Raw genomic sequence first — 22941 nt, 5'->3', positions numbered from 1 at the left:
ATTCAACGGCTCAAACACGAGACATATGTGGCAGGGTCTACAGACAATCACAGATTACAATACAACCCTGTCGCGGACATCGACGTTGTCACGTTCTGACCTTTATTTCCTTTGTTTTGTATTTATTTAGTATGGTCAGGGCGTGAGTTGGGTGGGCAGTCTATGTTTGTTTTTCTAGGTTTGGGGTATTTCTATGTTTCGGCCTAGTATGGTTCTCAATCAGAGGCAGGTGTCAGTAGTTGTCTCTGATTGAGAATCATACTTAGGTAGCCTGGGTTTCACTGTGTGTTTGTGGGTGATTGTTCCTGTCTCTGTGTTTTGCACCAGATAGGGCTGTTTTTGGTTTTCCACATTTATTGTTTTGTAGTGTTCGTGTTTATAGTTTTTTCATTAAACATTAATCAATATAATCACGCTGCGTTTTGGTCCGCCTCTACTTCACCACAAGAGAACCGTTACAGACGTCTTGCTCCCTTTGAGGACAATACAGTGCCACTGACACGGCCCGCTACCAAAGCCTGTCTGCTCTCCTTCTCCATGGCCTACGTGAGTAAAACATTTAAACGCGTTAACCCTCGCAAAGCTGCTGGCCCAGATGGCATCCCGAGCCGCGTCCTCAGAGCATGCGCAGACCAGCTGGCTGGTGTGTTTACGGACAAATTCAATCTATCCATGTCCCAGCCTGCTGTCCCCACATGCTTCAAGATGACCACCTTTGTTCCTGTTCCCAAGAAAGCTAAGGTACTGAACTAAATGACTTTCACCCAATTGCACTCACTTCTGTCATCATGAAGTGCTTTGAGAGACTAGTCAAGGATCATCATATCACCTCCTCCCTACCTGATACCTTAGACCCACAACAATTTGCTTACCGCCCCAATAGGTCCACAGACGATGCAATCGCCATCACACTGCACACTGCCCTATCCCATCTGGACAAGAAGAATACATATGTAAGAATACTGTTCATTGACTACAGCTCAGCATTTAACATCATAGTACCCTCCAAACTCGTCATTAAGCTTGAGACCCTGGGTCTCGACCCAACTCTGTGCAACTGGATCCTGGACTTTTTGACGGGCCGCCCCCAGATGGTGAAGGTAGGAAACAACATCTCCACCCTGCTGATCCTCAACACTGGGGCCCTGCAAGGGTGCGGTCTCAGCCCTCTCCTGTACTCCCTGTTCCCCCATGACTGCGTGGCCATGCACAACTCCAACTCAACCATCAAGTTTGCAGACGACGCTACAGTGGTAGGCTTGATTACCAACAACAATGAGACAGCCTACAGGGAGGAGGTGAGGGCCCTCGGAGTGTGGTGTCAGGAAAATAACCTCTCACTTAAGGTCAACAAAACAAAGGAGGTGATTGTGGACTTCAGGAAACAGCAGAGGGAGCACCCCCCCATCCACATCGACAGAACAGAAGTGGAGAAGGTGGAAAATTTTAAGTTCCTCAGCGTACACATCACGGACAAACTGAAATGGTCCACCCACACAGACAGCGTGGTGAAGAAGGCGCAACATCGCCTCTTCAAACTCAGGAGGCTGAAAAAATTTGGCTTGTCACCTAAAACACTCACAAACTTTTACAGATGCATAATCAAGAGCATCCTGTCGGGCTGTATCACCGCCTGGTACCGCAACTGCACCGCCCTCATCCGCAAGGCTCTCCAGAGGGTAGTGCTGTCTGCACAACACATCGCCGGAGGCAAACTCCAGGACACCTACACCACCCGATGTCACAGGAAGGCCAAAAAGATAATCAAGGACAACAACCACCTGAGCCACTGCCTGTTCACCCCCCTATCATCTAGAAGGCGAGGTCAGTACAGGTGCAGCGAAGCTGGGACCGAGATACTGAAAAAACAGCTTCTATCTCACGGCCATCATCCTGTTAAACAGCCATCACTAACATAGAGAGGCTGCTGTCAACATACAGACTCAAATCTTTAGCCACTTAAATAATGTTTACATATCCTACATTACTCATCTCATATGTATATATTGTATTCAATAAGAACTACTGCATCTTGCCTATGCCGCACGGCCATCGCTCATCCATATATTTATATGTACATACAGTGCCTTGCAAAAGTATTCAACCCCCTTGGTGTTTTTCCAATGTTGTTGCATTACAACCTGTAATTTAAATGTAATGGACATACACAAAATATTCCAAATTGGTGAAGTGAAATGAAAAAAATATCTTGCTTCAAAAAATAAAATAAAAACTGAAAAGTGGTGCGTGTCTATGTATTCACCCCCTTTGCTATGAAGCCCCTAAATAAGGGGCCATCCATATGTATTCACCCCCTTTGCTATGAAGCCCCTAAATAAGATCTGGTGTAACCAAATACCATCAGAAGTCACATAATTAGTTAAATAAAGTCCACCTGTGTGCAATCTAAGTGTCACATGATTTCAGTACATATGCACCTGTTCTGAAAGGCCCCAGAGTCTGCAACACCACTAAGTAAGCGGCACCATGAAGACCAAGGAGCTCTCCAAACAGGTCAGGGACAAAGTTCTGAAGAAGTACAGATCAGGGTTGAGTTATAAAAAAATATCCAAAACTTTGAATATCTCACGGAGCACCATTAAATCCATTATTAAAAAATGGAAAGAATTTGGTACCACAACAAACCTGCCAAGAAAGGGCCGCCACCAAAACTCACCAACCAGGCAAGGAGGGCATTAATCAAAGAGGAAACAAAGAGACCAAAGAGAACCCTGAAGGAGCTGCAAAGCTCCACAGCGGAGATTGGAGTATCTGTCCATAGGACCACTTTAAGCCGTACACTCCACAGAACTGGGCTTTACTGAAGAGTGGCCAGAGGAAAGCCATTGCTTTTACCACAGCAGTGCTATAATGTTAATAGTGTCATCTATCCCTCTATATCTTACCCTAACTACCATATAAAAGTACTGTAACTATAACAGTGTCATCTATCCCTCTATCCCTGACACTAACTACAGTATAAGGGTGATCTAACTATAATAGTGTCATCTATCCTTCTATCCCTGACACTAACTACAGTATAAAAGTGATCTAACTATAATAGTGTCATCTATCCCTGACACTAACTACAGTATAAAAGTGATCTAACTATAATAGTGTCATCTATCCTTCTATCCCTGACACTAACTACAGTATAAAAGTGATCTAACTATAACAGCGTCATCTATCCCTCTATCCATGACACTAACTACAGTATAAAAGTGATCTAACTATAACAGTGTCATCTATCCCTGACACTAACTACAGTATAAAAGTGATCTAACTATAATAGTGTCTATCCCTCTATCCCTGACACTAACTACAGTATAAAAGTGATCTAACTATAATAGTGTCATCTATCCTTCTATCCCTGACACTAACTACAGTATAAAAGTGATCTAACTATAATAGTGTCATCTATCCCTCTATCCCTGACACTAACTACAGTATAAAAGTGATCTAACTATAACAGTGTCATCTATCCCTGACACTAACTACAGTATAAAAGTGATCTAACTATAATAGTGTCTATCCCTCTGCCTTTGAACCATAAAGGTGGAACAACATTTAAACTTAAACAATATTAAAAATAAACAAAAATTAAAGTAAAACCATGAAGCTTCAGGTTACAAGACTCTTCAAACTAAAACTGACATCAGATCAAACAGAGCACAACACACATCAATTATTAAATATAAAACCCGTCACACTAAAATAAAACCAATGAATAGCCACATTGGTATAGAAATCAAATTGTTCAAATGAGGAGCTGAAGTAACCTTGGTCACCTCACAACTTTTCTGTGTGTTTCTTGGTATTAAAGGTGGAGTTGATAGTGTGTCTATCAGAGGAGGTCAGGAATCAGAGGGAGGTGGAGAAGGAGGTGCAGGAGAAGAGCCAGGAGATAGATTGGATTGAAGTGGAGCTCCACAGGCTGAGAGATGCCAGCCCTGGGAGGGGTCCTGAACATGGAGGGTTCCCAGCCCTGTTGGACAGAGAAACAACTCAATCTGAGACAGATTGAATATGGAATTTATATGTTTAAATGAATGATTAGAATATTCCACCCTGAAAACATGTAATAACCGTACAACATGTCTTTATAGTATCTTAAACACAGACTATCAGAGCAAAATTCGGTGCCGACCTGACTAGAGATTTGGGAGAGGACAGGGAGTACTTCTCAAGGTCTCCCTAATCTTTGTCGGCTGGGTAGTGAGACAGTATGTGCCTAGGATACATACTGTTTGTGTGTGGAAGTATGTGCGCAGCTATAAAATTTATGTTTTTGTATTCTTGACTTTAGAACCTCCTCTGAATAAACTGTACTAGCCTTTTGCATAAGCTGAGTCTTTGACTAATTATTATTATACCCATGGTCTTACAAACCTCGGGGATTAGTCAAAGCTATTGATTGTTAGTAATTAGTAATTATCATTGGGATTGAAAATTCTCTTGACACAGACACCAAGACATACAGAATGAGGTTAACCCTTAGTAAACTCGTCAGAGTTAGGAATTAATTATTTGTTAACATTTGAATTATATAGGCTGCATGTAATGTTATCGTCTGGTATTAGACCTAAAACTGATCTAATCTTGCATGGGGTCCTTGTCTGAGTCTTGGAACATGGCCACGAACACAGCTCTTCAGATATATAGAGAATGCTGTGAACAGTTATGAGGACGACAACAGAGTGTCACTTACTGAACAGATGAGAGAAGTGGAGAGAACCAACCAACCACTGATGAGGGAGTTAGAGGAGGCCAGGAAAAATCATGTGATTTGTGTACGCATGGAGATACAGTATCAAACACAGCTTTAGAGTTTAAACTGGGGGAGGATGAGCCCCCAATCCTAAATCAACCCTTAGCTCTCACCCCCTGAGATCTGAAAGGTTTGAAAAGGTATGAACAATCCTGTCAATAAAAGATGACACTTATTGTATGTTTTCCCAATCAATACTGTATTTGTACTCTGCAGGTACAGTGAGTTCCTTGTGTAGAACTCTGTCCATAAAGGAAGGAGAGCTGATCACTGCTAAAGGCCAGCAGGACGAGTTGAGACAACAGCTGAAGACAGGTTTGTCAAGCTACAGACCATGTCCAGGAAGATAGTGAAGGACAGGTTTGTCAAGCTACAGACCATGTCCAGGAAGGTAGTGAAGGACAGGTTTGCCCAGCTATCCAGAAAGGTACAGTATGAACAGTAGGATCATGCATTTAGGGGGTAGATTTGTAGATGAGGCTAGATGTGTGAATCAGACCTAGGTCATATATCTTTAAATACTACAGCTGCTCATGATTTAGCTTAACTGGCAGGTAGTTTGCAATTTTGGGACTATTCAGTTGTTTCCATTGTGTCTAAATATAGCACACTTTATTTTCAGTTCACCTGTTTACATGACGGTATGAGGAACTAACTCATGGTAATAGAGGAGGAGAATGACACCCTGATGCAGGTTGCGACACACCTTTCCAGTTACTTCATCAGATAACTTTGTTTATACTCTACACTTCCTCTTAAAGAGACAAAGTTAGAAAGCCTGAATACTTGTGTGTCTGTGTAGAATATAATAGAATACAGCATATCTACCATGTGTTCTGTTGGAAACTTGCTGTTTGTGACTTCTACAATAAGAGCAAGCTGAAAGTTGAAGTCAAAACATCCTCTTTCTAACCACAGAACAGAAGTGTTCCTACCCCTGCCTCTCCAGTCAGAAACATGGCTACACCTCTTTCTGCTTAAGTCTGGTTCTTTGTGGTTCTTTGTGAAAAGCCTTGCAAAACACTTAATGATACCAAAATACATTATAGTGTGATGTAACTTTTGCTCATGGATGTCTAAGAAAATAGACTAGGGCAAGTGCATTGATTATGTCAAGCAATGCTTCAATGAGAAACCTCAAAGATTGGCAGGTATTGTAAAAGAAAGGGAATAGATAATGTATCTCCAGCAACACAGGGCTTACATCTGGTCAGAAGATAGGTTGTACTGTCCTCTAGTGGCAGTAGCATTAACAGAAATGAACTCTAATGTCTAATGTCAAGCCAAAATCAATACAAACGTATTTCTCATTGATCCATTTACTCTGCAATCCTCCAGGCTTTTAGTCTTTGTGAGAAGTCTTACACAGAAAGGGTGTAGATCACAGGAGGTTGGTGGCACCTTAATTTGGGAGGATGGGCTCATGGTAAGGCCTGGAGCTGAATCTGTAGAATGGTATCAAATACATCAAAAACGTGGCTCCCATGTGTTTGATGCCATTCCATTTGCTCTGTTCCGGACATTATTATGAGCCGTCCTCCCCTCAGCAGCCTCCACTGGTGTAGATAATGTATCTCCAGCATCATAGGTCTGTCTTTAACTCTGAATTGTGAAGGGAATCATTCAGTGATCATCATCAAATGTGATCAACAAAATCAAATATGATTTGATCGTTAGACCTTGTAGATGTATGGAGGCTCAGAATCCCTGCTTCCCCAGGAACAGTAGCTACTGGGGATCATAATAAACGTGTCTTCAATGAGAGATCCTGAAAGTGGTTGAGTCAAGTGAAGCGAGTCATAACAATCTTCCAACTGATCCTTTATTCTGTCTGATGCCATAGAACGCTACAGCTCCAATCATATTATTTTACAGAACCACAAGAGGATTGTCACAAATATAATCATATTATCAGTTGACTCTGTCCATGTCCTTATCACCATGTCAGCATGTGCTGGAATATAATAGATCTGTTTTGGTGAGTCTGCACACTAGTGAGTCCGTTGAAACAAAATAAGTGTATTATTTAGAAAGAGCATACAACCGGTCACTGGCTAGGTTGTACTGACCTCTAGTGTCGGTAGCATTAACATACAGTGGGGCAAAAAAGTATTTAGTCAGCCACCAATTGTGCAAGTTCTCCCACTTAAAAAGATGAGAGAGGCCTGTAATTTTCAGCATAGGTACACTTCAACTATGAGACAAAATGAGGAAAAAAATCCAGAAAATCACATTGTAGGATTTTTAATGAACTTATTTGCAAATTATGGTGGAAAATAAGTATTTGGTCACCTACAAACAAGCAAGATTTCTGGCTCTCACAGACCTGTAACTTCTTATTTAAGAGGCTCCTCTGTCCTCCACTCATTACCTGTATTAATGGCACCTGTTTGAACTTGTTATCAGTATAAAAGACACCTGTCCACAACCTCAAACAGTCACACTCCAAACTCCACTATGGCCAAGACCAAAGAGCTGTCAAAGGACACCAGAAACAAAATTGTAGACCTGCACCAGGCTGGGAAGACTGAATCTGCAATAGGTTAGCAGCTTGGTTTGAAGAAATCAACTGTGGGAGCAATTATTAGGAAATGGAAGACATACAAGACCACTGATAATCTCCCTCGATCTGGGGCTCCACGCAAGATCTCACCCTGTGGGGTCAAAATGATCACAAGAACGGTGAGCAAAAATCCCAGAACCACACGGGGGGACCTAGTGAATAACCTGCAGAGCTGGGACCAAAGTAACAAAGCCTACCATCAGTAACACACTACGCCGCCAGGGACTCAAATCCTGCAGTGCCAGACGTGTCCCCCTGCTTAAGCCAGTACATGTCCAGACCCGTCTGAAGTTTGCTAGAGAGCATTTGGATGATCCAGAAGAAGATTGGGAGAATGTCATATGGTCAGATGAAACCAAAATATAAATTTTTGGTAAAAACTCAACTCGTCGTGTTTGGAGGACAAAGAATGCAGAGATGCATCCAAAGAACACCATACCTACTGTGAAGCATGGGGGTGGAAACATCATGCTTTGGGGCTGTTTTTCTGCAAAGGGACCAGGACGACTGATCCGTGTAAAGGAAAGAATGAATGGGGCCATGTATCGTGAGATTTTGAGTGAAAACCTCCTTCCATCAGCAAGGGCATTGAAGATGAAACGTGGCTGGGTCTTTCAGCATGACAATGATCCCAAACACACTGCCCGGGCAACGAAGGAGTGGCTTTGTAAGAAGCATTTCAAGGTCCTGGAGTGGCCTAGCCAGTCTCCAGATCTCAACCCCATAGAAAATCTTTGGAGGGAGTTGAAAGACCGTGTTGCCCAGCAACAGCCCCAAAACATCACTGCTCTAGAGGAGATCTGCATGGAGGAATGGGCCAAAATACCAGCAACAGTGTGTGAAAACCTTGTGAAGACTTACAGAAAACGTTTGACCTCTGTCATTGCCAACAAAGGGTATATAACAAAGTATTGAGATAAACTTTTGTTATTGACCAAATACTTATTTTCCACCATAATTTGCAAATACATTTATTAAAAATCCTACAATGTGATTTTCTGGATTTTTTTTCTCATTTTGTCTGTCATAGTTGAAGTGTACCTATGATGAAAATTACAGGCCTCTCTCATCTTTTTAAGTGGGAGAACTTGCACAATTGGTGGCTGACTAAATACTTTTCTGCCCCACTGTATATTAACTAAGACTAAACAGGAAGCAGCTGAGTTCAATGTAAAAGAAAGGGTTTAGATAATGTTTCTCCAGTAACACAGGGCTTACATCTGGTCACAGGATAGGTTGTACTGCCCTCTAGTGTCAGTAGCATTAACAGACATGAAGTAAATCTAATGTCAATACAAGGTATTTGTCATTGATCCACTGATTCTGTGAAGCAGCTGAGGTTAAAGGTCAAACGAAGCAGCTCACCTGGGCACTGAAAGTGGAGAGAGAAGCCCAGAGGAGCCTGAGGAGAGAGGCCCATGTCTGCCAGGAGACCATTGACTCTCTGAACCTGCAGAGCAACAACAGCCTAGTGGTCCTGGAGTAATTACAGACCAGGACATGACTGACCTCTCTCCTCATTCATAGTAATCTGGAGTACAGACCAGGGTATGACTGACCTCTCTCCTCATTCATAGTAATCTGGATACAGACCAGGACATGACTGACCTCTCTCCTCATTCATAGTAATCTGGAGTACAGACCAGGACATGACTGACCTCTCTCCTCATTCATAGTAACCTGGATACAGACCAGGACATGACTGACCTCTCTCCTCATTCATAGTAATCTGGAGTACAGACCAGGGTATGACTGACCTCACTCCTCATTCATAGTAATCTGGAGTACAGACCAGGGTATGACTGTGTCATGTTGTGTCTTGTCTCTGTCCTTTCCCTTCACCCTGTCTCCCTCTGCTGGTCGTTGTTATGTTACCTTTTCTCCCCCGCTTTCCCCCAGCTGTCCCTTGTCTCCTCTAACTACCCGTTCCCCACCTGTTCCCTGTTTCCCTCTGATTAGGTCCCTATATCTCTCTCTGTTTCTGCTCCTGTCCTTGTCGGATTCTTGTTTGTTTGTGTTTCATGCCTGAGCCAGACTATCGTCATGTTTGCTGTAACCTTGTCCTGTCCTGTCGGAATCTGCCGGTCTATCTGAGCCTACCTAAGTTTGGTTATTAAAGAAGCTCTGTTTAAGTTAGTTCGCTTTTGGGTCCTCATTCACTCACCATAACAGAAGAATCCGACCAAGAATGGACCCAGCGACTTCGGATCCTCTCCACTCAGCCGTCGGAATCCAGGGAGCGATGCTAGGCAGACACGAGCAGGAAGTGTCTGCTGCTCGACATGCCGTTGAGACCCTGGCCACCCAAGTCTCCAACCTCACAGAACAGGTTCACCATCTCCGCCTCGATCCACCGGCCACTTCCAGGGCTTTCGAATCTCCGGAGCCCAGAATCAATAACCCGCCGTGTTACTCTGGGGAGCCCACTGAATGCCGCTCGTTCCTCACCCAGTGTGATATTGTGTTTTCTCTCCAGCCCAACACTTACTCCAGGAGCACTGCTCGTGTCGCCTACGTCATATCTCTCCTTATTGGACGGGCTCGTGAGTGGGGCACGGCAATCTGGGAGGCAAGGGCTGAGTGTACTAACCAGTATCAGGACTTTAAGGAGGAGATGATACGGGTTTTTGATCGATCTGTTTTTGGGGAGGAGGCTTCCAGGGCCCTGTCTTCCCTATGTCAAGGTAATCGATCCATAACAGACTACTCTATTGAGTTTCGCACTCTTGCTGCCTCCAGTGGCTGGAACGAGCCGGCTTTGCTCGCTCGTTTTCTGGAGGGTCTCCGCGCAGAGGTAAAGGATGAGATTCTCTCCCGGGAGGTCCCTTCCAGCGTGGATTCCCTGATTGAACTCGCTATTCGCATTGAGCGACGGGTTGATCTGCGTCACCGAGCTCGTGGAAAGGAGCTCGCGTTCTCCGTTGCTCCCCTCTCCGCATCACTACCATCTTCCTCTGCCGGCTCGGGAGCTGAGCCTATGCAGCTGGGAGGTATCCGCATCTCGACTAAGGAGAGGGAACGGAGAATCACCAACCGCCTCTGTCTCTATTGCGGTTCTGCTGGTCATTTTGTCACTTCATGTCCAGTAAAAGCCAGAGCTCATCAGTAAGCGGAGGGCTACTGGTGAGCGCTACTACTCCTGTCTCTCCTTCAAGATCCTGCACTACCTTGTCGGTCCATCTACGCTGGACCGGTTCGTCAGCTTCCTGCAGTGCCTTAATAGACTCTGGGGCGGAGGGCTGTTTTATGGACGAGACCTGGGCTCGGGAACATGACATTCCTCTCAGACAGTTAAGGGAGTCCACGGCCTTGTTCGCCCTGGATGGTAGTCCTCTCCCCAGGATTCAGCGTGAGACGCTACCTTTAACCCTCACTGTTTCTGGTAATCATAGCGAAACCATTTCTTTTTTGATTTTTCGTTCACCTTTTACACCTGTTGTTTTGGGCCATCCCTGGCTAGTTTGTCATAATCCTTCCATTAATTGGTCTAGTAATTCTATCCTCTCCTGGAACGTCTCTTGTCATGTGAAATGTTTAATGTCTGCTATCCCTCCTGTTTCCTCTGTCTCTTCTTCACAGGAGGAGCCTGGTGATTTGACAGGGGTGCCGGAGGAATATCACGATCTGCGCACGGTGTTCAGTCGGTCCAGGGCCACCTCTCTTCCTCCACACCGGTCGTATGATTGTAGTATTGATCTCCTTCCGGGAACCACTCCCCCCCGGGGTAGACTATACTCTCTGTCGGCTCCCGAACGTAAGGCTCTCGAGGATTATTTGTCTGTAGCTCTTGACGCCGGTACCATAGTCCCCTCCTCCTCTCCCGCCGGAGCGGGGTTTTTTTTTGTCAAGAAGAAGGACGGGTCTCTGCGCCCCTGCATAGATTATCGAGGGCTGAATGACATAACAGTTAAGAATCGTTATCCGCTTCCTCTTATGTCTTCAGCCTTCGAGATCCTGCAGGGAGCCAGGTTTTTCACTAAGTTGGACCTTCGTAACGCTTACCATCTCGTGCGCATCAGGGAGGGGGACGAGTGGAAGACGGCGTTTAACACTCCGTTAGGGCACTTTGAATACCGGGTTCTTCCTTTCGGCCTCGCTAACGCTCCAGCTGTCTTTCAGGCATTAGTCAATGATGTCCTGAGAGACATGCTGAACATCTTTGTTTTCGTTTACCTTGACGATATCCTGATTTTTTCACCGTCACTCCAGATTCATGTTCAGCACGTTCGACGTGTCCTCCAGCGCCTTTTAGAGAATTGTCTTTTTGTGAAGGCTGAGAAGTGCACTTTTCATGCCTCCTCCGTCACATTTCTCGGTTCTGTTATTTCCGCTGAAGGCATTAAGATGGATCCCGCTAAAGTCCAAGCTGTCATTGATTGGCCCGTCCCTAAGTCACGCGTCGAGCTGCAGCGCTTTCTCGGCTTCGCGAACTTCTATCGTCGTTTCATCCGTAATTTCGGTCAGGTGGCCGCTCCTCTCACAGCCCTTACTTCTGTCAAGACGTGCTTTAAGTGGTCCGTTTCCGCCCAGGGAGCTTTTGATCTCCTCAAGAATCGTTTTACATCCGCTCCTATCCTTGTTACACCTGACGTCTCTAGACAGTTCGTTGTCGAGGTTGACGCGTCAGAGGTGGGCGTGGGAGCCATTCTTTCTCAGCGCTCCCTCTCTGACGACAAGGTCCACCCATGCGCGTATTTTTCTCATCGCCTGTCGCCGTCGGAACGTAACTATGATGTGGGTAACCGCGAACTGCTCGCCATCCGGTTAGCCCTAGGCGAATGGCGACAGTGGTTGGAGGGGGCGACCGTTCCTTTTGTCGTTTGGACTGACCATAGGAACCTTGAGTACATCCGTTCTGCCAAACTACTTAATGCGCGTCAGGCGCGTTGGGCGCTGTTTTTCGCTCGTTTCGAGTTCGTTATTTCTTATCGTCCGGGCTCTAAGAACACCAAGCCTGATGCTTTGTCTCGTCTCTTCAGTTCTTCAGTAGCCTCCACTGACCCCGAGGGGATTCTCCCTGAGGGGCGTGTTGTCGGGTTGACTGTCTGGGGAATTGAGAGGCAGGTAAAACAAGCGCTCACTCACACTCCGTCGCCGCGCGCTTGTCCTAGGAACCTTCTTTTCGTTCCCGTTCCTACTCGTCTGGCCGTTCTTCAGTGGGCTCACTCTACCAAGTTAGCCGGCCACCCTGGCGTTCGGGGTACGCTTGCTTCCATTCGCCAGCGTTTTTGGTGGCCCACCCGGGAGCATGACACGCGTCGTTTCGTGGCTGCTTGTTCGGTCTGCGCGCAGACTAAGTCCGGTAACTCTCCTCCTGCCGGCCGTCTCAGGCCGCTTCCTATTCCCTCTCGACCGTGGTCTCACATCGCCTTAGATTTTGTCACCGGACTGCCTTCGTCAGCGGGGAAGACTGTTATTCTTACGGTTGTCGATAGGTTCTCTAAGGCGGCCCATTTCATTCCCCTTGCTAAGCTTCCTTCTGCTAAAGAGACGGCACAAATCATCATCGAGAATGTTTTCAGAATTCATGGCCTTCCGTCAGATGTCGTTTCGGACAGAGGTCCGCAATTCACGTCTCAATTTTGGAGGGAGTTTTGCCGTTTGATTGGGGCTTCCGTCAGTCTCTCTTCCGGCTTTCACCCCCAGTCTAACGGTCAAGCAGAACGGGCCAATCAGACTATTGGTCGCATCTTACGCAGTCTTTCTTTTCGCAACCCTGCGTCTTGGTCAGAACAGCTCCCCTGGGCAGAATACGCCCACAACTCGCTTCCTTCGTCTGCGACCGGGCTATCTCCTTTTCAGAGTAGCCTCGGGTACCAGCCTCCGCTGTTCTCATCTCAGTTCGCCGAGTCCAGCGTCCCCTCCGCTCAGGCTTTTGTCCAACGTTGCGAGCGCACCTGGAAGAGGGTCAGGTCTGCACTTTGCCGTTATAGGACGCAGACTGTGAGGGCTGCTAACAAGCGTAGAACTAAGAGTCCTAGATATTGTCGCGGTCAGAGAGTTTGGCTCTCCACTCAGAACCTTCCCCTTAAGACGGCTTCTCGCAAGTTGACCCCGCGGTTCATTGGTCCGTTCCGTATTTCTCGGGTCATTAATCCTGTCGCAGTTCGACTTCTTCTTCCGCGATACCTTCGTCGCGTCCACCCGGTCTTCCATGTCTCCTGTATTAAGCCCGTTCTTCGCGCCCCCGCTCGTCTTCCCCCCCCCCCCCCCATCCTTGTCGAGGGCGCACCCATCTACAGGGTCCGCAGGATTTTGGACATGCGTCCACGGGGCCGTGGTCACCAGTACCTTGTCGATTGGGAGGGGTACGGTCCTGAGGAGAGGAGTTGGGTTCCCTCTCGGGACGTGCTGGACCGTGCGCTGATCGAGGATTTCCTCCGTTGCCGCCAGGTTTCCTCCTCGAGTGCGCCAGGAGGCGCTCGGTGAGTGGGGGGGTACTGTCATGTTGTGTCTTGTCTCTGTCCTTTCCCTTCACCCTGTCTCCCTCTGCTGGTCGTTGTTATGTTACCTTTTCTCCCCCGCTTTCCCCCAGCTGTCCCTTGTCTCCTCTAACTACCCGTTCCCCACCTGTTCCCTGTTTCCCTCTGATTAGGTCCCTATATCTCTCTCTGTTTCTGCTCCTGTCCTTGTCGGATTCTTGTTTGTTTGTGTTTCATGCCTGAGCCAGACTATCGTCATGTTTGCTGTAACCTTGTCCTGTCCTGTCGGAATCTGCCGGTCTATCTGAGCCTACCTAAGTTTGGTTATTAAAGAAGCTCTGTTTAAGTTAGTTCGCTTTTGGGTCCTCATTCACTCACCATAACAGACTGACCTCACTCCTCATTCATAGTCATCCTTATCATGTGGTCACTAATGAAGTAGTTATAAAAATAACAGAAAGGCCTGGACACTGTATATTCTCCTTAATTGATACCACCTTTAATGACAACAGTTCAATCCTTTTTTATCTAGACTTTAATAGGCCAGCACCTACAGTACCAGTCCAAAGTTGGGACACACCTACTCATTCATGGGTTTTTCTTTATATTTACTATTTTCTACATTGGATGTCTTCACTATTATTGTATAAACTATGACACAACACATTAGGAATCACATATTAACCAAAAAAAGTGTTAAACAAATCCAAATATAGTTTATATTTGAGATTCTTCAAAGTAGGCACACTTTGCCTTGATGACAGCTTTGCACACTCTTGGCATTATCTCAACCAGCTTCCTGAGGTAGTCACCTGGAGTGTGCCTTGTTAAAAGTTAATTTGTGGAATTAATTTCCTTCTTAATGCGTTTGAGCCAATCAGTTGTGTTGTGACAAGGTAGGGGTGGTATACAGAAGATAGCCCTATTTAGTAAAGAACAGCAAGGTAAGAACAGCTCAAATAAGAAAAGAGAAACGACAGTCCATTACTTTAAAACAAACATGAAGGTCAGTCAATACGGAACATTTAGAAAGTTTCTTCAAGTGCAGTCACGAAAACCATAGAGCGCTATGATGAAACTGGCTCTCTTGAGGACACAGGAAAGGAAGATCCAGAGTTAACTCTGCAGAGGATAAGTGCATTAGAGTTACCAGCCTTAGAAATTGAAGCCCAAATAAATGCTTCAGAGTTCAAGTAACAGACATCTCAACATCAACTGTTCAGAGGAGACTACGTGAATCAGGCCTTAATGGTCGAATTGCTGCAAAGAAACCACTACTAAAGGACACCAATAAGAAGAAGAGACTTGTTTGGGCCAAGAAACACAAGCAATGGACATTAGACCGGTGGAAATCAGTCCTTTGGTCTGATGAGTCCAAATCTGTATTTTTTTGTTCCAACCTCCGTGTCTTTGTGAGATACAGAGTAGGTGAGCGGATGATCTCCGCATGTGTGGTTCCCACATGTGTGGTTTATTTAGAATTCAAGGTACACTTAACCAGTATGGCTACCACAACAATACGCTTAGTGGGACTATCATTTGTTTTTCTACAGGACAATGACCCAACACACCTCCAGGCTGTGTACGGGCTATTCGACCAAAAAGGAGAGTGATGAAGTGCTGCATCAGATGACCTGGCCTACACAATCACCTGACCTGAACCCAATTGAGTTGGTTTGAGATGAGTTGGACCGCAGAATGAAGGAAATGCAGCCAACAAGACTGTTGGAAAAGCATTCCAGGTGAAGCTGGTTGAGAGAATGCCAAGAGTTTACAAAGCTGTCATCAAGGCAAAGGGTCGCTACTTTTAAGAATCTAAAATACAGTTACATTTGGTTAACACATGATTCCATATGTGTCATTTCATAGTTTTGATGTCTTCACTATTATTCTACAATGTAGAAAATAGTCAAAATAAAGAAAAAAACATGAATGACTAGGTGTGTCAACTTTTGACTGGTACGCTACGTTTTAAAATATGTGCGTATGACCACAAACATTTCTATAACAATCATGCAAGGCATTAATAGTAAGGCATACATAATGAAGGATTCATAAAGAGTTTATGTCATGTCTTCCAGCATAAGAGGCTGAGATTGAAGATCATCCAGGCGGTGTTCTCTTCTCCTGGAGCCAAACACCCCCAGACTGCCCCCTGAAGGCAGCTTGTTACATGTTTTTGAATGTTGAGCTTTAACCAAGCATGTACTTTGAGGGATTTGGGGCCATTTTGATGTAGACATTCATGTCATCCGCAAAACTGTGGAAGAGGACCCCAAGTCACCTGACTACATGGCCGAGTGGAAGTAGGCAGAGGATGAACAGGGTGGGGGACACCACAGGTGACTGAGTGGACCTGCACTCTTCTACAATACTTATTCTGCATTTTAATGTGAGATGGAGTGGAAGCCATTCAGGATAGTTCCTGAAATATTGTCTTTTCACCCTTCTGTGATCCATACAGTCTATAGTAAAGTTGTATCTGTTTGTTGATGTCCTCGTCTACTTCTATGAGCCTGATCTTGATTTTCTTGTAGTGTAAAGTTATCCATTTAACCATGTTTGATGATGTTTCTCATTTCTGGGGAACCTTCTCCAAACGAAAGCTGCATCCTGCACCGGTATCCAGTAATCTGTGTCTCAAGATATTATCAAGTCCCATTTGGAGTTCCATAGTCTGGGCTGACATAGATGTTGTGGTCCTGAAGTTATGAACACATTTGACTTTCCCCTGGGCAGAGCCGAGGGTTCTCAGCTACTGAAGCTGTTTCCTAGCAAGGTGAAGCTAATTTATACTCATCACATGGTCCTTTCCATTTTAGAACAGGCTGTAGGCAGAAGCTGATATGTGACCACCCTTCCGAAGCATCTTACCAGTGGTGCCCACACAAAAAGCTAGCTATTCGGTGACACAAGTGGGGACAGTTCAGGCTGAGGAGTAAGTTTCAAACATCCCCATGTGATACAAAGGCACAGTGGTCCTTATACCAACCAGATTCTACAATATGAAATTTAACATGTAGTGTTAAGATTTACTAGAGATGGCTGGACTAGCCAGCGGACCACAGATTACACAACGTTGACTCCCTGACCGTGTTGGGGGCTTGAATCTGGGGAGAGAAGTCATTTGTAATTTATCAGTAATTAATTTACATAGCTTGTCCTATATTATTGTATCATATCATTGGTCTTAGCATTGATGACTTGACAAAGCTATAAACCATTTACATTTACTTATAAATATGTTTGAAATTCTTTTAACTCAAACTATTGTACAAATATTTTGAAAACCTTGAAGGTGTGTGCCTTACCGTTTCCAATTCCCCCAGGCAGCATTGGTATTTCCTGATCTGGGGATGCCTATCAGATAGAAACAGTAATTAGTAAAACACATTGGGCTGGTTTCCCAGACAGAGATTACTCTCAGTCCTGGACTAAGAAGCACATTCAATGGAGATTAAATGGACAAAGTGCTGTACATTCCAAAACAAGGTGTAATCTCTATCTGGAAAACTGGCCCAATAAATTCAAATTTCAGTCAGAAGAAAGCACAAAGTAATACAACATGATGAAATATATTCATAGATTTCCAAAACATACCTGTGTAGGTATTTGAGAGCCTATAAAAAAGACAGATGTTCAATATTGTAATAAACATACCATGTAACCATGACGATAACAAACAGTAGTAATCTACTCTATATGAGAAGTAAAACATGTAGCATTCACAGAGTAAACTGAATATCACAGGCAATGAAAACAATGAATGGTACAAATACAATTCCAGTCATCTTACCCAAGTTTTTTATATTTCTCCCTATTTCTCTTCTTCTCATAAATATACAAACACCAGCTATGGTGCCTATCAGGAAAAATAGAACACCAGCTATGATTCCAGCTGTGGGAAGTGAGGCTACTCCACATTCTGAATCCGACCAAGGAGTTCCTGGTTCAATTTCCAAGAATTCACATCTATGTTAAAGACAAAACAGAGGTATGTTTTTTAAAGTTTCTATTTGAGTATATTAATGTATTTATATCTTCAGGGGAATAACCTTTTGAACTAACTAATAAATGTCCACACTTACTCTGTATGTGGTTGACAAGATGTTAATGATCCATCTGAATAAGTTTTACCAGGGCAGACAGCACACACAGTATCTGTAGATGTTGTTCCTGCAGAAATACATGTTGAAATATTAATGAAAAATTCATTTGTCCCCCCATTTATTTAATTCCATTTACTGTAATGATGATTCACAATGAAGATAACAACTTGACTCAATTGAATTAAGACAACACAATTAGTATTATGATGAAACAGAAGACCAACCTGTGTGACTGATGTATTGACCAGGTTTACAGCTGCTGTGTCTCTGGGCTGCTCTACAACCCTCCTTAGTTGGGTCTAGACAGTAGAACCCCTCCAGTGTCCCACAGACAGTGTCTGATGAAGGTCTACATGACAGCTTTACCTTCAAACCCAAACCTAGAGAGAAAACATGTCACTTGGTATCTGAAGCCAAATGTAAAGCCTGATGTAGTTCATTAAAACAACAGCTGATATAGTAAAGTAGCTCAGTGTTTATTCCCAGAACACAGAATTCTCACCTGGATCACATGTGGTACAGTTGTTGCATGTTGTTTTATCACTGGGCTCATCAAGGAAGGTGGAGTCAATACAGGGCACACAGGAGGTGAATGTAGATGTAGTACAATGACTATGTACATGATATCCTGTTGAAAAGAAAAACAGAAAGTAATTACCTTTTGGTATTATTATCATCATAATTATTATTGTTTTTATGATTATAATTAACTCCTCATAAAAATACATAAGGTCCTTACCAGGCCTACACATTCTGCAATATCTGTCACCTATTTTATAGATGAGGCGATCATATGTGGAACAGGGTTCAATGTTTAGAAGTATAAAATGTATCTGCAAATATAGAATAAATAAATCACCACCATCAGCATACATTACATTTAAAGATGTGACACCAAACCCAAGATAACTATCAATAAATGTTACTGAAATGTACTTCTCTCTACCATGTTTTTTCTACAAGGTTTCAGTAAAATTGAAACTAAGGCTAGTGTAATGACTCTGGGTTTATAAGTGAGGATATCAACTCTGCCGTTCGAGCATGCTTTTGGGGCACAGTCGATAGGGCGCTGGACTTCGGGCTAGAAGGTTGAGGGTTCGAGACCTGCTCCCTGCCTGTTTCATTACACTATATAGTAGGCTAATAACTTTGATTCATATTTCATAAAGGAAATATTTAAATTGATAATTTATTTTTGACAAGCCACAAAATGTGCAAATCCGAAATGTTTCACTTACAGTCCATGTCAAGGTTTCAAATGGTGCCATGGTTCCTCAATCATCTCCAATTCACTGGAAGACCCACACACTGGATTTGTGAAGTTCTTAGGAGTTTTGATGTATCAAGATGAACTGACCTGTAGGCTTAATGTATTTTAGTACATGTACAGTATAGTAAGAATAGTTCAATTATATTCTGCTTAATATTGCATACACTGCCCTGTTACTAAATATAATATAGTAATGTATGTTGGCTGGACACCCCTGAGTTATCAGTCACCATCAATAAAACTGAACTGAATCAAGATATCATAATTTACAAATTTAAAGATTATTATATTTTATTATGATTCAGTTCAGATGATATCTTGCTGAATTTACAGCATAAAAAACAACTGTAATAGGAGAGTTATCAACTTTGGGACTTTCTGAACTCTCTGAAACAGAAATTGGTAAATAGTTAGAGACTGCTGCCCTCTTGTGGTGACGTAGCCTTGTACATGGAGCAATGTCCGTTCTACCTTAGACCGCAGTATGAAGACAGACTAAAACTGCTTCATCAATAGAAATCCTCGCTCACACTTGTAGGTGATGTCATGGCGACTCGGGCGTAGAAACACGTAATCGGGTCTAATGGTCTCTCGGGCCGAACTGCGCATTTTTATTTTATTTCACCTTTATTTAACCAGGTAGGCTAGTTGAGAACAAGTTCTCATTTGCAACTGCGACCTGGCCAAGATAAAGCAGTGTGACAGACAGCAACACAGAGTTACATATGGAGTAAACAATTAACAAGTCAATAACACAGTAGAAAAAAAAATGTAACATAAAAAAAGAGTCTATATACATTGTGTGCAAAAGGCATGAGGAGGTAGGAGAATAATTACAATTTAGTAGATTAACACTGGAGTGATAAATGATCAGATGGTCATGTACAGGTAGAGATATTGGTGTGCAAAAGAGCAGAAAAGTAAATAAATAAAAACAGTATGGGGATGAGGTAGGTAAATTGGGTGGGCTATTTACCGATGGACTACGTACAGCTGCAGCGATCGGTTAGCTGCTCAGATAGCAGATGTTTGAAGTTGGTGAGGGAGATAAGTCTCCAACTTCAACGATTTTTGCAATTCGTTCCAGTCACAGGCAGCCAAATGAGGTGTTGACTTTAGGGATGATCAGTGAGATACACCTGCTGGAGCGCGTGCTACGGGTGGGTGTTGCCATCGTGACCAGTGAACTGAGATAAGGCAGAGCTTTACCTAGCATGGACTTGTAGATGACCTGGAGCCAGTGGGTCTGGCAACGAATATGTAGCGAGGGCCAGCCGACTAGAGCATACAGGTCGCAGTGGTGGGTGGTATAAGGTGCTTTAGTAACAAAGCGGATGGCATTGTGATAAACAGCATCCAGTTTGCTGAGTAGAGTATTGGAAGCCATTTTGTAGATGACATCGCCGAAGTCGAGGATCGGTAGGATAGTCAGTTTTACTAGGGTAAGTTTGGCGGTGTGAGTGAAGGAGGCTTTGTTGCGAAATAGAAAGCCGATTCTAGATTTGATTTTGGATTGGAGATGTTTGATATGAGTCTGGAAGGAGAGTTTGCAGTCTAGCCAGACACCTAGGTGCTTATAGATGTCCACATATTCTAGGTCGGAACCATCCAGGGTGGTGATGCTAGTCGGGCGTGCGGGTGCAGGCAGCGAACGGTTGAAAAACATGCATTTGGTTTTACTAGCGTTTAAGAGCAGTTGGAGGCCACGGAAGGAGTGTTGTATGGCATTGAAGCTCGTTTGGAGGTTAGATAGCACAGTGTCCAAGGAAGTATACAGAATGGTGTCGTCTGCGTAGAGGTGGATCAGGGAATCGCCCGCAGCAAGAGCAACATCATTGATATATACAGAGAAAAGAGTCGGCCCGAGAATTTAACCCTGTGGCACCCCCATAGAGACTGCCAGAGGACCGGACAACATGCCCTCCGATTTGACACACTGAACTCTGTCTGCAAAGTAGTTGGAGAACCAGGCAAGGCAGTCATTAGAAAAACCGAGGCTACTGAGTCTGCCGATGACAATATGGTGATTGACAGAGTCGAAAGCCTTGGCCAGGTCGATGAAGACGGCTGCACAGTACTGTCTTTGTGCAAGCCATCAAATCAAAGGCACTCCTTCGATTTAAAGTTGTTTTTGACAAATATGAAAACGTGTCAGTTTGTCACTTTCACGGGGTTGGAGTAATAACATGTTCACCTACTTAAGACATTGGCTCCAATCTAGGTTGTGCCTTTAGATTTTGAGAAAATGTACAACTAAGGAAGAATTTTTAGACCATGCCTACACAACGTTTCTAGTTGGTGAAGTATAGCATTGAAAACAGGCATGTAGACTAGTATTTTGTACAAATGGGGGATATGATGGACAGGCTTATTCATAACAATAAACAGGTTATTAACAAGATGCAATCATTTGCCATTAGTGAAAAGAGAGGAAATCCATTTACTTAATCTTTGCATTTAAAAATAATTACAAATAGGCATCTATTTCCTAGGCAATTATTTATAAATGTTGTGTTTTGCATAGATTGCTGTCTTGATGTACATTGTATCTCAATTGCTTGAGGATCTGTTCTCTCTCTCCACCCCTTTCATCTGCACTGATGGGTCAATACTTGACAGTTAATCAATATGGTTGCTGAAATCATCATCATCATCAGGTAGATTTTTGTGTTTGCTTTTCATGTATTGTGTAATTGATATGTTTAGTGTAATTGTTGTTTATTGATGTTCATGCAGGGCTCATCTGCGAAAGAGAACCATGGTCTCAGCATGACTGACTCCCTGCTTAAATAAAGGTTAAACACAGTTCCATGATCATTGCATAATAAATTCCTCATCTTTTCTGTGATATTTTCATACTCATGAGGTAGCATAGGCCTACAACAAGGAAATCATTAATTCATTGTATGTACATATGGTATAATTTCATGGGACCCTGAATAATACAGTGTTGTTGGCCTTTAACTCCACCCATTATTCACCACAAATAAACTCACTGTATATGGAATACATATGGTGTTTGCTCTGTCCCTGTACTATAGATTGCCCTTTAACCTCTGTAGCCTTCTGCCCGGTGTGTTTAACTTGTCTGAAGTATGGTATCTTTAAAGCTATTTTTATTTGTATTTTTTTTCTAGTTGAGTATATTATTTATATTGCTTTGTCTTGTCTGTGTGTGTGTGTAAAACTTAATAAACAGAGTTAAAAATTATTACTTTTTTTAATGTTTAATGAAATGTTATAAACATGTACAGCAGTATAATATACTCGCTTGTTTAGAAATAATACACAGAAACGAATCTAATAGAGGCTTAAATGCTATTTGGGTAAAAAAAAAAAAAAAAAAAAAACTATTCTATGTGCCGCAGTAAAAGTATGCATGTTTTGGGGTCTATTTTGTACATACACACGGTTTATAAATGAGGCCCATGGTCTGTTTGGCAAGTATTATACCCCCACAATGGGGCAACGAACAAAAAGTAGCCAGGCTAGGTCTGTCTGAAAAGAAAAGAGAACAGCAGAGCGTACAGTAGGCCTGCCTATTCGTTGTTGTAAAATTACACAATCATTCATCAATATGAAAATATATGATTCTTAAAGTAGGTTATTTCTACGTAAATATTTATTTATCTTACCCAGCCTTGATCAGTAGTGTAGGGCCCTGGACTAACTTTACTTTCACTTTCCGTTCAGCGTAACAGGAAACAGGAAATGTTTTCAAAATAAAAGTTCCCATCAGAATAACAGAAACGCGTCAATTACCGATATTTACTCATGATATGAGAAATAATTGGGCTATTTTTTTTCTT

At 43.4% G+C, this 22941-nt stretch overlaps 1 protein-coding gene across 3 annotated transcripts; it reads right to left on the bottom strand.

Annotated features, from left to right (window-relative positions):
* Positions 1 to 14232: 14232 nt before the first annotated feature.
* On the bottom strand, positions 14233 to 22845 carry LOC110532770 (tumor necrosis factor receptor superfamily member 5). Of its 3 annotated transcripts, XM_090185380.1 has the most exons (11): positions 22768 to 22838; positions 22539 to 22630; positions 19101 to 19219; positions 18602 to 18695; positions 18365 to 18490; positions 18087 to 18242; positions 17842 to 17929; positions 17550 to 17725; positions 17354 to 17373; positions 17065 to 17113; positions 14233 to 16863 (listed from the first exon to the last, which is right to left on the bottom strand). In XM_090185380.1, the coding sequence occupies exons 3-11, from the start codon at positions 19128 to 19130 to the stop codon at positions 16823 to 16825; spliced, it is 780 nt and encodes a 259-aa protein (XP_090041506.1). In that variant the 5' UTR covers positions 19131 to 19219; positions 22539 to 22630; positions 22768 to 22838; the 3' UTR covers positions 14233 to 16822. The 3 variants fall into 3 exon arrangements, with proteins under 3 accessions (XP_090041506.1, XP_090041504.1, XP_090041505.1); XM_090185378.1 differs by lacking the exon at positions 22539 to 22630 and having other exon boundaries at positions 22768 to 22845; XM_090185379.1 differs by lacking the exon at positions 22539 to 22630 and having other exon boundaries at positions 19101 to 19226; positions 22768 to 22834.
* Positions 22846 to 22941: the final 96 nt, after the last annotated feature.

The sequence above is a fragment of the Oncorhynchus mykiss genome, chromosome 9 (assembly GCF_057628025.1).
Source record: "Oncorhynchus mykiss isolate SJ-2025 chromosome 9, ASM5762802v1, whole genome shotgun sequence".
NCBI lineage: Eukaryota > Metazoa > Chordata > Actinopteri > Salmoniformes > Salmonidae > Oncorhynchus > Oncorhynchus mykiss.
This window is presented reverse-complemented; position numbering and strand designations above follow the sequence as displayed.